Here is a 14,265-nt window from a genome sequence, read left to right on the forward strand (position 1 = left end):
GCTTTGTTATGTGCTACTTAACAGATGGTGTCAGATGACTTTTCCTGTTGGTTCTCCTGAATCCTTTTATCCTTACACTTAATTCAGTTGACATTTCCTTTACTGTAAACCTGTTAGAAATGATTACCCTTTGGACTGAATTATTCCCTTGATCTGATTAAGAAAGCTTAGTAAAGCTTGACTTTTGACTTTTTTGTTTAAAAAACTGCTTTTCTTGTGTGTGTGTGTGTGTGTGTGTGTGTGTGTGTGTGTGTGTGTGTGTGTGTAGGGGGGTTATATGTACACATGTGTGCAGGTGAATGGCACATGGGAGTCCTGAAGTGAACATTGGTGTCTATCCCCATCCTATTACTCTGTACCTTATTTCTTTGAGGCACTCTGTCCCTGAACCCAGGGGTTTACATTTTTGGCTAGGTTGCCAGTTGGTAAGCCTCAGTGACTTCCTCTTATGGTCTCCTTCCCCCAGTGCTGAGGTTCCAGGCTTTACATGGCCATACCTAGTTTGTTAGGTGGGTTCAGGGATCTAAACTTGGGTCCTTATAAATGCACCAAACACTCTTAACCACTGATCATCTCTCCAGCCCCTTCATCTATTTGATTTTATGTGTATTGGTGTTTTGCCTGCATGTATGTCTATGGACCATGTTGGGAAGCCTGAAGAGAGGGCATCAGATCCTCTAGAACTGTAGCTATACATGGCTATAGTTATACCTGGCTGTTAGCTGCCATGTGGGTTCTAGGATTCCAACTAGGGTCCTCTGGAAGGGCAGCCAGTGCTCCTGTCCACTGAGCCATCTTTCCAGCCTTTGATTTGTAACATTCTTGTTGTTAGAGGAAAACCAAGCAGAAACACACAGATGTTTTTCTGTGAAAATTTGTTTTATAGTATGGCACTTGGGAGGCTGAAACAGGAGGATTGCTGTGAGTTCAAGGCCAGGCCCTTGATAGAGCAAGACCCTATCTCAAAAAAACATACTGGGCTTGGCTGTAGTTGCTTACACCTGTAATGCTTTCACTTGAGAGGCCAAGGGAGAAGGGGTTGCTCAGAGTTGGAGGCTAGCTAAAGCTGCAGAGTAAAATATTATCTTAAAAAAACAAAACAAACCCCCACAGATCCCAAAATAAAAATGCAGGGTCAACAATTTCAGTGGTAGAGCCCTTGCTTAGTTCTTAGCTCCATAAAAAATATATTTTATTAAAAATGAGATTTTGATATGCAATAAAACAGATCAAGTTAATTGTTTTTAGTTAAAATTAATTGACATTTCATTTAATAATATATCCATTTAATGTTAGTTGGGCAAGATGGCTCAGTGAGTAAAAGTGTAAGCCGATAATGATAACCTGACTTGGATCCCTGGACCCACAATGGAAGGAGAGAACCAACTTCACAGAGTTGTCTTCTGCCTTCTACATGTGCACTGTGGTCCATGCCAACCAGTACACATGTCATAAACGCTAATAATAATATGTTTAATTAGTTTCATTTTGTGTATATGTATTTGTTTTTGTTTTTCTTACAGAGCTGTGGCAGCATATCTTCGTGCCTTAAGTTTGAGCCCAAATCATGCAGTGGTGCATGGCAACCTGGCTTGTGTGTACTATGAGCAAGGCCTGATAGACCTGGCCATTGATACCTACAGGCGAGCTATAGAACTGCAGCCGCATTTCCCCGATGCTTACTGCAACTTAGCAAATGCTCTCAAAGAGAAGGGCAGTGTAAGGATTTTGTCTTATTTTTTTTCTTTATTATGTGCTAGAAAAGAAAAGAAAAGTCTTCATTGTACATATAACTATTGAGATGGTTATTGTTTCCTTTGGAGTTTTGGTTGCTGGGAAGGGGAGGATACTGAAAGGGATCCATTTTCTGGTGTGTTCCCAGCCATTAGACTCAATGATGCAGTTACTTGAATTATTAGAATAGCAGTGTTTCTGATTCTTCTGTGTAGTTTCTGAACAGTTTGTTTTATTTTCCAGGTTGCTGAAGCAGAAGATTGTTACAACACAGCTCTTCGTCTGTGTCCTACCCATGCAGACTCTTTGAATAACCTTGCCAACATCAAACGAGAGCAGGGCAACATTGAAGAGGCAGTTCGCCTATATCGCAAAGCATTAGAAGTATGTTCAATGCTGTGGCTGGAGGGTCTAGCCTGGCCCCTGTGACAGTAAAGGGAAGGCAGTTTAGTTTGCCTGCCTTTCACCTCTGGGTTTATTTTGTTTTTAAGGTTTTGGTTTTGGATTTTTGAGTCAGGGTTTCTCTGTGTAGCCCTGGCTGTGCTCAAACTCACCTGTGTAGACCAGACTGGCCTTGAACTCAGGGATTCCTGTGTTGGGATTAAAGGTGTGCACAACCGCTGCTCAGCTGCCATTCACCTCTTTAAGAGGATCATTCATTATTGATGTATGGTCCTATGGACATGCAACACACCCCTATATTGAGTTCATTATGCATAGGTGAGATCTGTATAAAGATATTGACTAGTAAACTAAGTAAAGCTGTTACAATGAAGAACTCAGGCCTGTGTCTAGTGGTTAGGAGGTGTGGTAGGAAAAGCAGCATTACTCAGCATGAGTAACAGGAAGAGAGGCATACCTCACATTTGAAATGAAGATAGGTATAAGGAGAAGCAGAAGAATTTGAGCTACTAGGCCTAGGAAAAGGTGGAGAGAAGTCACGGTACCTGGTGACATTCTCAGAGTTACAGAAAGTGAAGGACGGTTCTTTCTGTTATTTAATGTCTGCTGTGATCGTAACTCCGTAGGTCTTCCCAGAGTTTGCTGCTGCACATTCCAATTTAGCAAGTGTACTGCAACAGCAGGGCAAGCTGCAGGAAGCACTGATGCACTATAAGGAAGCCATACGGTAAGAAACTCAGCTTCTTTTTTTTGTTTTCATTTTTGAGATTATAATTACATCATTTTCTCTTTCCTGTCTCCAGAACCCTCCCATAAACCATATTTCCTTGCTCTCAAATCCATGGCCACCTTTTCCATGAATTGTTGTAACGTGTATATGTATTTATATGCATATATATTTCTAAATATAACTTGCACAACCTGCATAATGTTACTTGTATGTATGTTTTCAGGGTTGGCCATTTGGTATTGGAGAACCAATTGGTGTGCTCTTCCCTACTGAAGACTGTTTCTCTCACTCTCTCAGTATCACTTAGATGCCTGCATATCTTTGCATAGGATTGAAGCCTAACAGGTTTTCCCCCCCATTCAGTTTAGCATCTTTTTGTTTTTCTTTTTCGAGACAGGGTTTCTCTGTGTAGCCCTGGCTGTCTTAGAACTCACTCTGTAGACCAGGTTGACCTAGAGCTCAGATCCACCTGCTTCTGCCTCTCAAAATTCAGGGATTAAAGTTGTGTGCCACCACCATCTGGCATCTATTTTTTTAAGGCATAGCATAGTGGTATATGCTTTAACCCCAGCTCTCAGGAGCTTGGGTAGGTCAATCTCTGAGTTTTAAGGCCAGCCTAATCTACATAGCAAGAGCTAGGCCAGACAGGGATACATGGTAAGACCCTGTATAAAACAAAAATCTGGGCCTGGAGAGATGGCTCAGGGATTAAGGGTACTGTCTGCTCTTCAAGAATATCTAGGTTCAGTTCCTAGCATCCATGTAGTAGCGCAACCATCTGTAAATCTAATACCAGGAAATCCTGGCTTTCAAGGGCACCAGGCATGTGCATGTTACTTACATAACCATATGTGTGGGCAAAACATCCATACATATAAAATAATTTTTTAAAAGTAACTATATTAATCTTATTATGAGACAGGGTTTTATTATGTAGCTCTGGCTGTTCTGGAACTCACTATGTATATCAAGCTGGCCTTGAACTTACTGAAATCCACCTACCTCTGCCTCCCATGTCCTGGCTTTAAAGGCATGTACTGCCATACCTGGTTTCCTTATTTTAAACTTAAAAGTCATTAAAAATTATTCCTCTGTATATGGGTATATGCAGTGCATGTCGGTCCCTACTGAGGCTAGAAGAGGGAGGGTGTCAGGCAGTAGTAATCTGTCTCATGTGGATGCTGGAACCTAACCCAGGTCCTCCGGAAGAACAGTCAGTATTTCTAACTGTTCAGCCACCTCTTAGCCCCTTGCTATTTGTTTATTCATTTAGTTACTTATACTTTTTTTCCCTATGAGACAGGGCCTTCCTCTGTATCCCTGACTGTCCTGGAATTCCACGTGGATCAGGCTGGCCATAGAACTCACAGAGATGCCTCTGCCTTTGCCTCCCATGTACTGGGGTTAAAGGGATGCCCTGTTTTAATTTTTTAATCATTATATTTCATTTATTTGGACTATGTGATGAAATGTGGGCATGCATGCACTTCAGTGCCATGTGGGGGTCAGAAGACAACTTATCAGAGATGTTTTATTTTTTTCACTAGGTTCTGTGCTTGAACACATGTTCTCAAGCTTGATTGTAGGTTCCTTTACTTGCTGAGCCATCTCACTATCACTAACCTTTGAAAATTACTGCTGCTTTTTTTTCTTTTTAAAGACAGGGATCCTATCTCTATCACTGGCTGTCCTGAACTTGCACTGTAGAACAGGCTGGCCTCAAACTTACAGAGATCTGCCTGCCTCTGCCTTCCAAGTGCAGGGGACACACTCAGCTTATTGTTGTAATATTTTAAAAGATTACTTTACTCTTATTATGTGTGTATAGAATGCCCTTAAACTCCAGAAGTGGGTGCTTTATCCCCCTGGAGCTGGACATTGATGTTGGGACCAGAATTCAGGCTCTGGAAGAGCAGTGAGAGTTCTTAATTGCTGAGTCCCAGTTATTAAATAATTTGTTATTATTTACTAATTTATTATCTAATAAAGGTTTGACATTTGGCAGGTGCTTAGACTGTCCTTCCCTCCTTGGTGCTGGGGATTCAAACTAGGCCTCATGTTTGGTAGACAAGTATTATAGCACTAAACCGAGTGCCAAAGCCCCCAAGTGCTTTACAACAAGATTTTACATGAGATAATTGAACCTTTGTCTTCTTCAGAATCAGTCCTACATTTGCTGATGCTTATTCCAATATGGGAAACACTCTAAAGGAGATGCAGGATGTTCAGGGAGCTTTGCAGTGTTACACTCGTGCCATCCAGATTAATCCTGCCTTTGCTGATGCGCATAGCAATCTGGCGTCCATTCACAAGGTACTGCTGTTTATTCAAACATGGCTACCTTAGCACTGATGGCTTAATGGAGGAAACTCCTTACAAGTTTGTTTTCTTTCCAGGATTCAGGGAATATCCCAGAAGCAATAGCTTCTTACCGCACAGCTCTGAAACTTAAACCTGATTTTCCTGATGCCTATTGTAACTTGGCTCATTGCCTACAGGTAAAGAATAAATGGTTCATTGTTTTTCTTTCTGTATTGTTACCACTTTTTAATTGTGTGTCATAATAATCTAAGCCTGTCTAGGGACAAGAGACTGTTTTTATTTATTTTTATTTTTATTTTTACTCTCTTGGGCAAGTGGTAATCATAGGGCAGCTTTCAGGAGTCATTTCTTTTAGCACGTGGGTCCTAGACATTGGCCTCCAGTTGTCAGGCATGCAGGGCAAGCCCTTTTACTCACTGAGCCAGCCCTAAGACCATGCTTTTAAGAGGGTATCTAATACTACTCTAGGAGCTCAAATGCTTGTAAAATAAATCTTTGGGTAGGTTTTTTTGGGGTGATAATTTCTTTTTGCTTCCTTTAGATTGTCTGTGATTGGACAGACTATGATGAGCGGATGAAGAAATTGGTTAGTATTGTAGCTGAGCAGCTAGAGAAGAATAGGCTACCTTCTGTGCATCCTCACCATAGCATGCTGTACCCTCTTTCCCATGGCTTCAGGAAGGCTATTGCAGAGAGGCATGGGAATCTCTGCTTGGATAAGGTGACTCTTGTTTTAATCTTTTTGTTATAAAGTAAACTGCAGATAGAGAAAAATATTGTATAAATCAAATGTATGGCTTTACCAACTAGAAATGGAACTGTCTTAGCTACCCTTGAAGCCACTTTTCACTGTGTCCTATGGCCTGACTTCAGCTCAATTCTTCATTTCTAATGGTGGTGTTTTCCTTTAAGGTGGAATTTTAGGTTAGGCATGGTGGTGTAAAGCTATCCCAGTACTTCTGTAATCTCAACACTTAGAGGCAGAGGATGGTGAATGAAGCCAGCCTAGGCTACATAGCAAGCTCCTGCCTCAAAACCATAACTCAAGCAAAAGCTTCTCTATCTAAAAAGCAAACTAAAGGCAATGACAACAAAAGCCCACGTGGTGTGTGAATAGAGTGTGTAGTATTATATACTTAACTCTGAGAATTAGAGCATGACTTGATAGCGTTTAAAATCTGCTCTAGGAAACAGTGGGATATTTAAATTAATCTTTGTCTTTGTCTCTCTTTCCCTCTCCCTCTCCTCTTCTCTCTCCTCCTCTTCTCTCTCTCCCTCTCCCTTCTCTTTCCCTCCCTCCCTCCTCCTTTCCTTCCTTTTTCCCCCCAAAATTTCCTAACCTACTGTAAGGGTTATTACACTCCATTCACATTTCTTCATTCCTAGAAGTTTGAAATCTGTTCAGGGTGTTTCACAGGTCATGTATGAAGTATGCACATTGTGTAGCTGTCACATAACTGCTGACCTAAACTGCTAAGGTGACACCAAACTGGCCACATGAATTAAATGAAGTTTGCTGTCCCAAGTTTTTTTTTTTTAAGATTTATTTATTATATGTAAGTACACTGTCTTCAGACACACCAGAAGATGGCATCAGATCCCATTACAGATGGTTTTGTGCCATCATGTGGTTGCTGGGAATTGAACTCAGGACCTCTGGAAGAGCAGCTGTGCTCTTAACTGCTGAGCCATCTCTCCAGATCCAATTTTAGATTTCTGTCATCATTTATTTATTTTACATTTTTTTTGAGATAAGTTTCAGCTTCAGATCCTTTTTGTTTCCACTTCACAATTACAGGGTCCCAGGGGTGCACCAACATGTCCATTTATTTTGTTGTTGTTGTTGTTTTGTGTCACTACATCACATTGGATGTTTGGTAACCCAGTGTGTAGACTCAACGATCCATATGTCTTGGCCGAGGCTTGGGATTAAAGATGGGCAGCACATGCCTGGCTTTCTTATAGTTCTGGCATCAGAACCCACAGGGCTTTCTATGTGTGTGTTACCAACTGAGCTTTATCACTAGTCCCAGTTTTCAGGGTTTTCTTTTTAGATAAAAATTTGCACATGACTTGATTTTCCTAATGAACATTGTATTCTGCTGGTAGATTAATGTCCTTCATAAACCACCATATGAACATCCAAAAGACTTGAAGCTTAGTGATGGCCGATTGCGTGTAGGCTATGTGAGTTCGGACTTTGGGAACCACCCTACTTCACACCTTATGCAGTCTATTCCAGGCATGCACAATCCTGATAAATTTGAGGTAAGAATAGTTTTTTTTTTTTTTTTTTTTTTTTTTTTGTGGCTTTACTCCTTCATCTTCAGCATTAAGTTCACTATCTTTTGAGAAGGTTGGGGAGCAAAGGTTATTGAGTATGCTGTCTCCTCCCCTCCTTTCAGGTATTCTGCTATGCCTTGAGCCCAGATGACGGCACAAACTTCCGAGTGAAGGTGATGGCGGAAGCCAATCATTTCATTGATCTTTCTCAGGTAAAACTCTGATCCTTCCATTTTTTTCTAAAAGATTTCATATTTAATTTTATATGTGTGTTTATGTATGCATATATGTATGGATGAAGGCAGGTGCCCAAGGGATCAGGGTGTCAGATCTCCCACACTTGGACTTATAGGGGGTTACATAGGTGCTGGAAGCAGGGCCTCCACAAGTATAGCAAGTGTCTTTAACTTTAATTTTACAATTTTGAGCAAATTAAAAAAAGCTATGGATACAAACTGGGATTTTTTTTTTTTTTTTGGAATGAGGAATTGAACTGAGGGCCTCATGTATAAGATAGTTTGCAGTTTTTGATGATTTAAACAGGAGGAACTACTGTATATGGGCGGTTTGCCTTTATTTCTTTGTTGTTTACATTTACAATTGGCATGACTTTTGGTGAAGTTGCACATAACATGGAACTGTGGTATAATTGTTTTTGATGTATAATTGTTCTGGACATTGAGCCTGCATTCAAGACAGAAAAATACTTTTAAGACCTGCTGCATAAAGAAAAGAATAAATAGTTTAAAAAGAAAAATACATTTTCTGGTGTTAAGATGAGGATTTCTTTCAAAGATTAGCCTAGGCTCATTTAAAAAAAAGCAACAACACAACGGTAAAAAGTAAAAAGCCAATGTATTTCTTTCTCTTTCTCTCTCTCTCTCTCTCTCTCTCTCTCTCTCTCTCTCTCTCTGTGTGTGTGTGTGTGTTTAGTCTTTTGTAGGGTGGCAGGAGGAGCATTGAGGCAGAAACCCACTATGTAGCTAACCCTGTCTGGCCCAAAATTCACAATGTAGACCAGGTTGGCCTTTTGTGGTGATCCTCTTGCTTCAGCCCTCTATAAGTTCTGAGATTGTGGGCACGTGCCACCATGCCCTACTGGTTGGTTGACTTTATTTCTGTATTTGGATATATTTACTCTGTAAATTTTATGATGAATTAAAGTTGAAACCTGTGGGAGAATAAAATTTACTAAATATATAGACTTTTCCTGTAGGTTCTATTATTCACTTGGGTGACCAGTAAAGAAATATACCTTTAGACATGAATATGTGTAAGTATGCATGTAAGCACACATGTATAAATCACTGGATTGGGGACATAGTTAAGGTAGTATAGTGCTTTCCTATTATACACAAAACCCTGGGTTTGATTTGTAGCACTGCATAAATTGGATGGTATGGCTCATACCTATAATCTTAGCATTTTTTGAGATAGAGGCAGAGACAGTAGGATCAGGGCTCAAGGTCTGCCTGGACTAGAGACCCTGCCTCCAGGCATGCTCAGTCAACTGTGGAGATCTTGCTGTACTATTCTTGAACCTTATTTTTCTAAGACTGGGTCTTTCAGTGAACCTGGGGCTAGGCTGGAAGCTAGGAAACTCTGCATCCTCCTGTCTCCAACCTCCACAGACCTGAGGTTTGAGGTGCACATGTGTGGCCACATCTGGCTTTTTATATGGATACTGGAATCCACACTCAGGTCATCTTGCTTGCATAGCAAGCACTAGCACTCTTACTGAGTCTCTTATAGTCCTGTTTATAACATTTTCTATTGAGATTATATTATGTCAATATATGTCAAACTTTTAGTCATGTGTTTTGTGGCTTATCTGTCTGCCTATTTATTGAGACAGAGTCTAATTAAGTATTTATCTCTCGCTGGTTGCAAACTCATAATGCTTGCCTATCAGGCTCCTAACAATGTACTTGGCCTCTTGTTCGTCATCTTCAGAAGCCCATTTCAAATACTAGCTTCTTTCTAGAAGTCAGTTACTAAGCCATTCAATTTAGATAGAAGCTCAGCTTCCTTTATTTTCTATCTCTGTAATGCTTTGATATTCTAGCTGTCCTAAGCCCTGCGTTGCCTCCATTAACTTAGTTCATTGATTGTTCTCATCATCTCATCAGGGTCTCTCATAGCCAAGGCTGGTGTTTAACATCTGATCCTCCTGCTTCTATGTTCCAAGTGCTGGGACACAAGAATGCAAGAATGAGCCACTGTCCCTAGCTTTCCCATCTCTTTTTCTTCATCTAGGTCTCTAAATTCTGTTTAATGTCATGAAAACAAATTGAATTAATCTAAGATTCCATGTCGTTCTTACTGTCTATTCCATAGATTCCATGCAATGGAAAAGCAGCTGACCGCATCCACCAAGATGGAATTCACATCCTTGTGAATATGAACGGGTATACTAAGGGAGCTCGAAATGAGCTCTTTGCTCTCAGGCCAGCTCCTATTCAGGTAAAAGAACAACCACTCACAATGTCTCTTGGACTAAAAAGATAGTGGTTTTCAGTTTTTCTCCATCTGGCTAACTGCTCTCAAAAACAAAAATAGACATTCTTGATTTTAAAAGTGTTCTTGGAATGGACGATGATAGATTTTTGGGTGTAGACATAGTGCCTACTAGTAAAATGTCAGAGGAGACAGGCATTTCATGGTTTAATATTAATAGCTCCTTTGTTTTAACACATTTGAAGAAAACTTTAACACAAACTTATTTGGAAAGGCTGCTGGATTGTTTTTGACTAATGAAACTAGCCTCTCATGTATTTACATCTATGATTTGAAGATCCTCTTTTGAGTAAACTCCTTTGGGGAGATGGTTGCTATATCTGCAGTAAGTTGGTGTGTTTACAGATGAATAAACGTTAGTTTTTGATCTGATTTTTTTTTTTTTTTTTAAAGGCCATGTGGTTGGGCTACCCTGGGACTAGCGGTGCACTGTTCATGGATTACATTATCACTGATCAGGAAACTTCCCCAGCTGAAGTTGCAGAGCAGTATTCTGAGAAACTGGCTTATATGCCCCATACTTTCTTTATTGGTGATCATGCTAATATGTTCCCGCACCTGAAGGTAGGCAGAAAACAATGGTATGAGGAAATCCAGAGAACTGTGTTTGTTTCTCCCTTTGTTGTCCAGATACACTTTTACTAAAAGGGATATCTGAATTTTTTTTCCATTAGAAAAAAGCAGTCATTGATTTTAAATCCAATGGGCACATTTATGACAATCGGATAGTTCTGAATGGCATCGATCTCAAAGCATTTCTCGATAGTCTACCTGATGTGAAGATTGTCAAGGTCAGAACCTAGTCAGCATTTGTCATTTGAAGCAAACTGAATTTGTGATTTTTTTTTCTTATAGTGCATTTTTGTCTTGTTGATTTTTTTTTTCAGATGAAATGTCCTGATGGAGGTGACAATGCAGACAGCAGTAACACAGCTCTTAATATGCCCGTTATTCCCATGAACACAATTGCAGAAGCAGTAATTGAAATGATTAACAGAGGGCAGATTCAGATAACAATTAACGGATTCAGTATTAGCAATGGACTGGCGACTACACAGGTAAAGGAATGTAGTTATGTATCACACACAGGTAAAGGAATATAGTTATGTATCACATACATGACATCTTTTTCTTTAGGTCTTATGGCCACTCCAGTTTACAGAGTAAGAGATGAGCTCATTGGGAACTGGCTTTTTTGTTTTTTGTAGCTGTGTCTGGTTTTAAAAGTCATCTGGCTTCAGTCATCAGGTTCCTTAGTGAGCACCTACTGTGCTAATATTTTTTTTTTTTTACCTGTCTGTGCCATTACTCTCTTACCCTTTCTCTGGCCAAATCCTGCACAGCCTTTCAGTTCAGATCTTAAAGTCACCATTAATCTCTAGCCTCTTTTTCCATACTCATTGGTACCTGCTTGCTGTGCTTTTGTAGGATTGGTGACACATTATATTCAGCACAATGCAGTGTTAATTCCTTGTATTTGTATCTTTTAGCAAATGGAATTACTTAAGAGCTAATGTCTTAACCACTATAGTATAGTATGTTATTCCATGAGTATATATTATATTCTTGATTAGGTAAATCTATATAGCTCTATCAATTAGAGTATAAAGGGGCAGGAATCTTAGACCCTCAAGGTGTTAGCAATTATATTGAGATGTCCATGCTCATGTGACAGTGTAAGACGAAATTATCGGATTCTCCAGTAAAGACTATAGTGTGAAGAGAGTCTGAGGAGAAGAGGCCCTTAGAAGAGGAGTAATTGAGATTGACCTGGGAGAGTATGATTTGGAGAAGGCCATTTTATCCATGAACAGAGTAAAAAACAAAAGCTTACTTTTGGTTATAGGCTTTTAATTATTTCTGGTTGTTTTTTTGAGACAAAGTTTATCTGTGTAGCCCTGGCTGTCCTGGAACTCTATGAACTCTTAACTATGTCTGCCTGCTTCTGCCTCCCAAGGGCTGGGATTTAAAGACTACCATCACCAGCCCTTGTTTTTTTGTTTGTGTTTATTTTGATTTTATGACACAGGATCTGGCTATTTAAGCTATTTTAAAGCTTGGCAGCTCTCCTGCCCTTTCAGTATCTTGACTAAAGCAAAAATTTTTTCTTAAAGGCATTTAGTTCCTCCTAAATCAAAATAATGATGTAGCCTTTTTATATCCATCCATCTATCTAAATAAAATGTTAGACCAGGCTAGCATCAAGGTCATAAGAGACCTACCTGCCTACAAATTTGAGGCCACTTTGGACTATGTAGCAAGTTCCAGGCCACCCAAAGCTACCTGAGACCCTGCCTTAAACAAACAAAAAGGGCCAAGCCTTGAATAATGATACACCACTGTAATCCCAGCACTTGGGAAGTGTGACTATTGCAACCATTTATATTGAGAGGGGGAGTGGAGAGAGGGGGAGGAAGAGAAGAGAAAAAGGGTGTGTGTGTGTGTGTGTGCGCGCGCGTGTGCGCGCATGCATGTGTGTGTGTTGGGTCAAGCCCAGGACCTTATGCATTCTAGATAAGTACTCTGCTATATAAATATAACCCCATCCCTTGGCCTGTTCCCCTTTTTTTGGAAAGGCTTTTGTGGGTGGGGTTCTCATATAGCCCAGGCTAGCTTCAAACATTGATCTTTGATCCTCCTCCATCTATGCCCTGAGTGCTAGAATTATAGGTCAGTAAACCACCATGCCTTGTTTTATGCAGCACTTGACTCAAAACCAGGGCCCTTTGCATGCTTGGCAAGCCCTATACCAGCTAAACTACATCTACAACTCCCTTAGACTGTGTTAACTCTAAATGTAATCATCATGTTCTTTTCATTATTCTAGATCAATAATAAGGCTGCAACGGGAGAGGAAGTTCCCCGTACCATTATTGTAACCACCCGTTCCCAGTATGGGCTACCAGAAGATGCCATTGTATACTGTAACTTTAATCAGTTATATAAAATTGACCCTTCTACCCTGCAGATGTGGGCAAATGTGAGTATGTGTAGATTTATTATTAATGCCCATTGGAGAGTAAAGATTATCTATATAGGCTATCTTGCTGAAGTCCCTCCCCCAATTTTGTTTATGGACTGTTGTACTTATTTCTAATCTTCAAGAGTTGTGAATTTTTCAGTTTTAAATTTTTTTTTTTATGTTTTGAGATTATAAATAATATCATTTTTCCTTTTCTTCCCTCCAAACCCTCCCATACATACTCCATTTTCTCTTTTAAATTCATGGCTTTTTCTTTAGATGTTACTTTTATTCTTTACTAGTAGTTATTATCACTGTTGTTGTTAGTGGTGGTGTGGGTGGTATGTTTATTCATATGTACTCCTAATGCTCAGTCTGTATGCTACTTGTATTTGTTGTTTTTGAGATGAGGTCGCATGTATCCCAGGCTGGCCTTGTTACATAGCAGAGGGTAACTTTGAACTTGTATTCATTCTACCTCTAACTTCCAAGTGTTGGGAGTTAATCCAGGACTCCCTTCATGCCAGGAAAGTAACTGTACCAACTGAGCTATGTCCACAGCCATTTTCAGTTTGTATTTTGCCTTCTAATGTTGTCTTATTCCCCCCACCCCCACCCCCTTAAGGGATCACGCTCAGGGTATAATACACAGTATACAAGTTTTGTGCCAGTGAGCTTTGTCCCCATTCTTTTTTTTTTTTTTTGGGTTTTTTTTTTTTTTTTTTTTCGAGACAGGGTTTCTCTGCATAGCCCTGGCTGTCCTGGAACTCTCTCTGTAGACCAGGCTGGCCTCGAACTCAGAGATCCGCCTGCCTCTGCCTCCCAAGTGCTGGGATTACAGGCGTGCGCCACCACCGCCCGGCGTCCCCATTCTTTTTTTCAAGATTTATTTATGTATATGAGTAGTACACTGTAGCTGTCTTCGGTCATACAAGAGGGTGTCAGATCCCATTATGGATGGTTGTGAGCCACCATGTGGCTGCTGGGAATTGAACTCAGGACCTCTGGAAGGGCAGTCAGTGGTTTTAACCCACTGAGCCATTTCTCCAGCCTCTGTCCCCAGTCTTTTGTTGTGTTTTATTTCATTTTTAAAGAAAGGTTTTGTCTACATAGCCCTGGATGTTCTAGGATGCATCATCACATTCCAGTTTTGTGAATTTTAAATTTCATGCTATAAATAAAGCATTTATTTATTCAAAGTGTTCTGTCCAAAGGTCAACAAATTTAAAAAAAAATTTAAAAGATTTATTTAATTTTATGTGTATTGATGTTTTGACTGCATGTATGTCAGTATGAGAGTGTCAGATCCCTGGAA

General features: G+C 40.0%; 1 protein-coding gene across 3 annotated transcripts in view; it reads left to right on the top strand.

The window, feature by feature from the left end:
• The window catches only part of Ogt (O-linked N-acetylglucosamine (GlcNAc) transferase), a 43,274-nt gene that overhangs the window by 22,762 nt on the left and 6,247 nt on the right, over nucleotides 1-14,265 (top strand). For all 3 annotated transcript variants that reach the window (XM_052171831.1, XM_052171830.1, XM_052171832.1), the window contains 13 exons: nucleotides 1,524-1,719; nucleotides 1,978-2,118; nucleotides 2,763-2,863; nucleotides 5,026-5,179; nucleotides 5,263-5,364; nucleotides 5,730-5,909; nucleotides 7,298-7,456; nucleotides 7,594-7,683; nucleotides 9,809-9,934; nucleotides 10,382-10,552; nucleotides 10,663-10,779; nucleotides 10,876-11,046; nucleotides 12,816-12,968. In XM_052171831.1, the coding sequence (XP_052027791.1) occupies nucleotides 1,524-1,719; nucleotides 1,978-2,118; nucleotides 2,763-2,863; nucleotides 5,026-5,179; nucleotides 5,263-5,364; nucleotides 5,730-5,909; nucleotides 7,298-7,456; nucleotides 7,594-7,683; nucleotides 9,809-9,934; nucleotides 10,382-10,552; nucleotides 10,663-10,779; nucleotides 10,876-11,046; nucleotides 12,816-12,968 (1,861 nt within the window). The remainder of the gene's footprint in view (nucleotides 1-1,523; nucleotides 1,720-1,977; nucleotides 2,119-2,762; nucleotides 2,864-5,025; nucleotides 5,180-5,262; nucleotides 5,365-5,729; nucleotides 5,910-7,297; nucleotides 7,457-7,593; nucleotides 7,684-9,808; nucleotides 9,935-10,381; nucleotides 10,553-10,662; nucleotides 10,780-10,875; nucleotides 11,047-12,815; nucleotides 12,969-14,265) is intronic.

This window comes from Apodemus sylvaticus, chromosome X (genome assembly GCF_947179515.1).
Source record: "Apodemus sylvaticus chromosome X, mApoSyl1.1, whole genome shotgun sequence".
NCBI lineage: Eukaryota > Metazoa > Chordata > Mammalia > Rodentia > Muridae > Apodemus > Apodemus sylvaticus.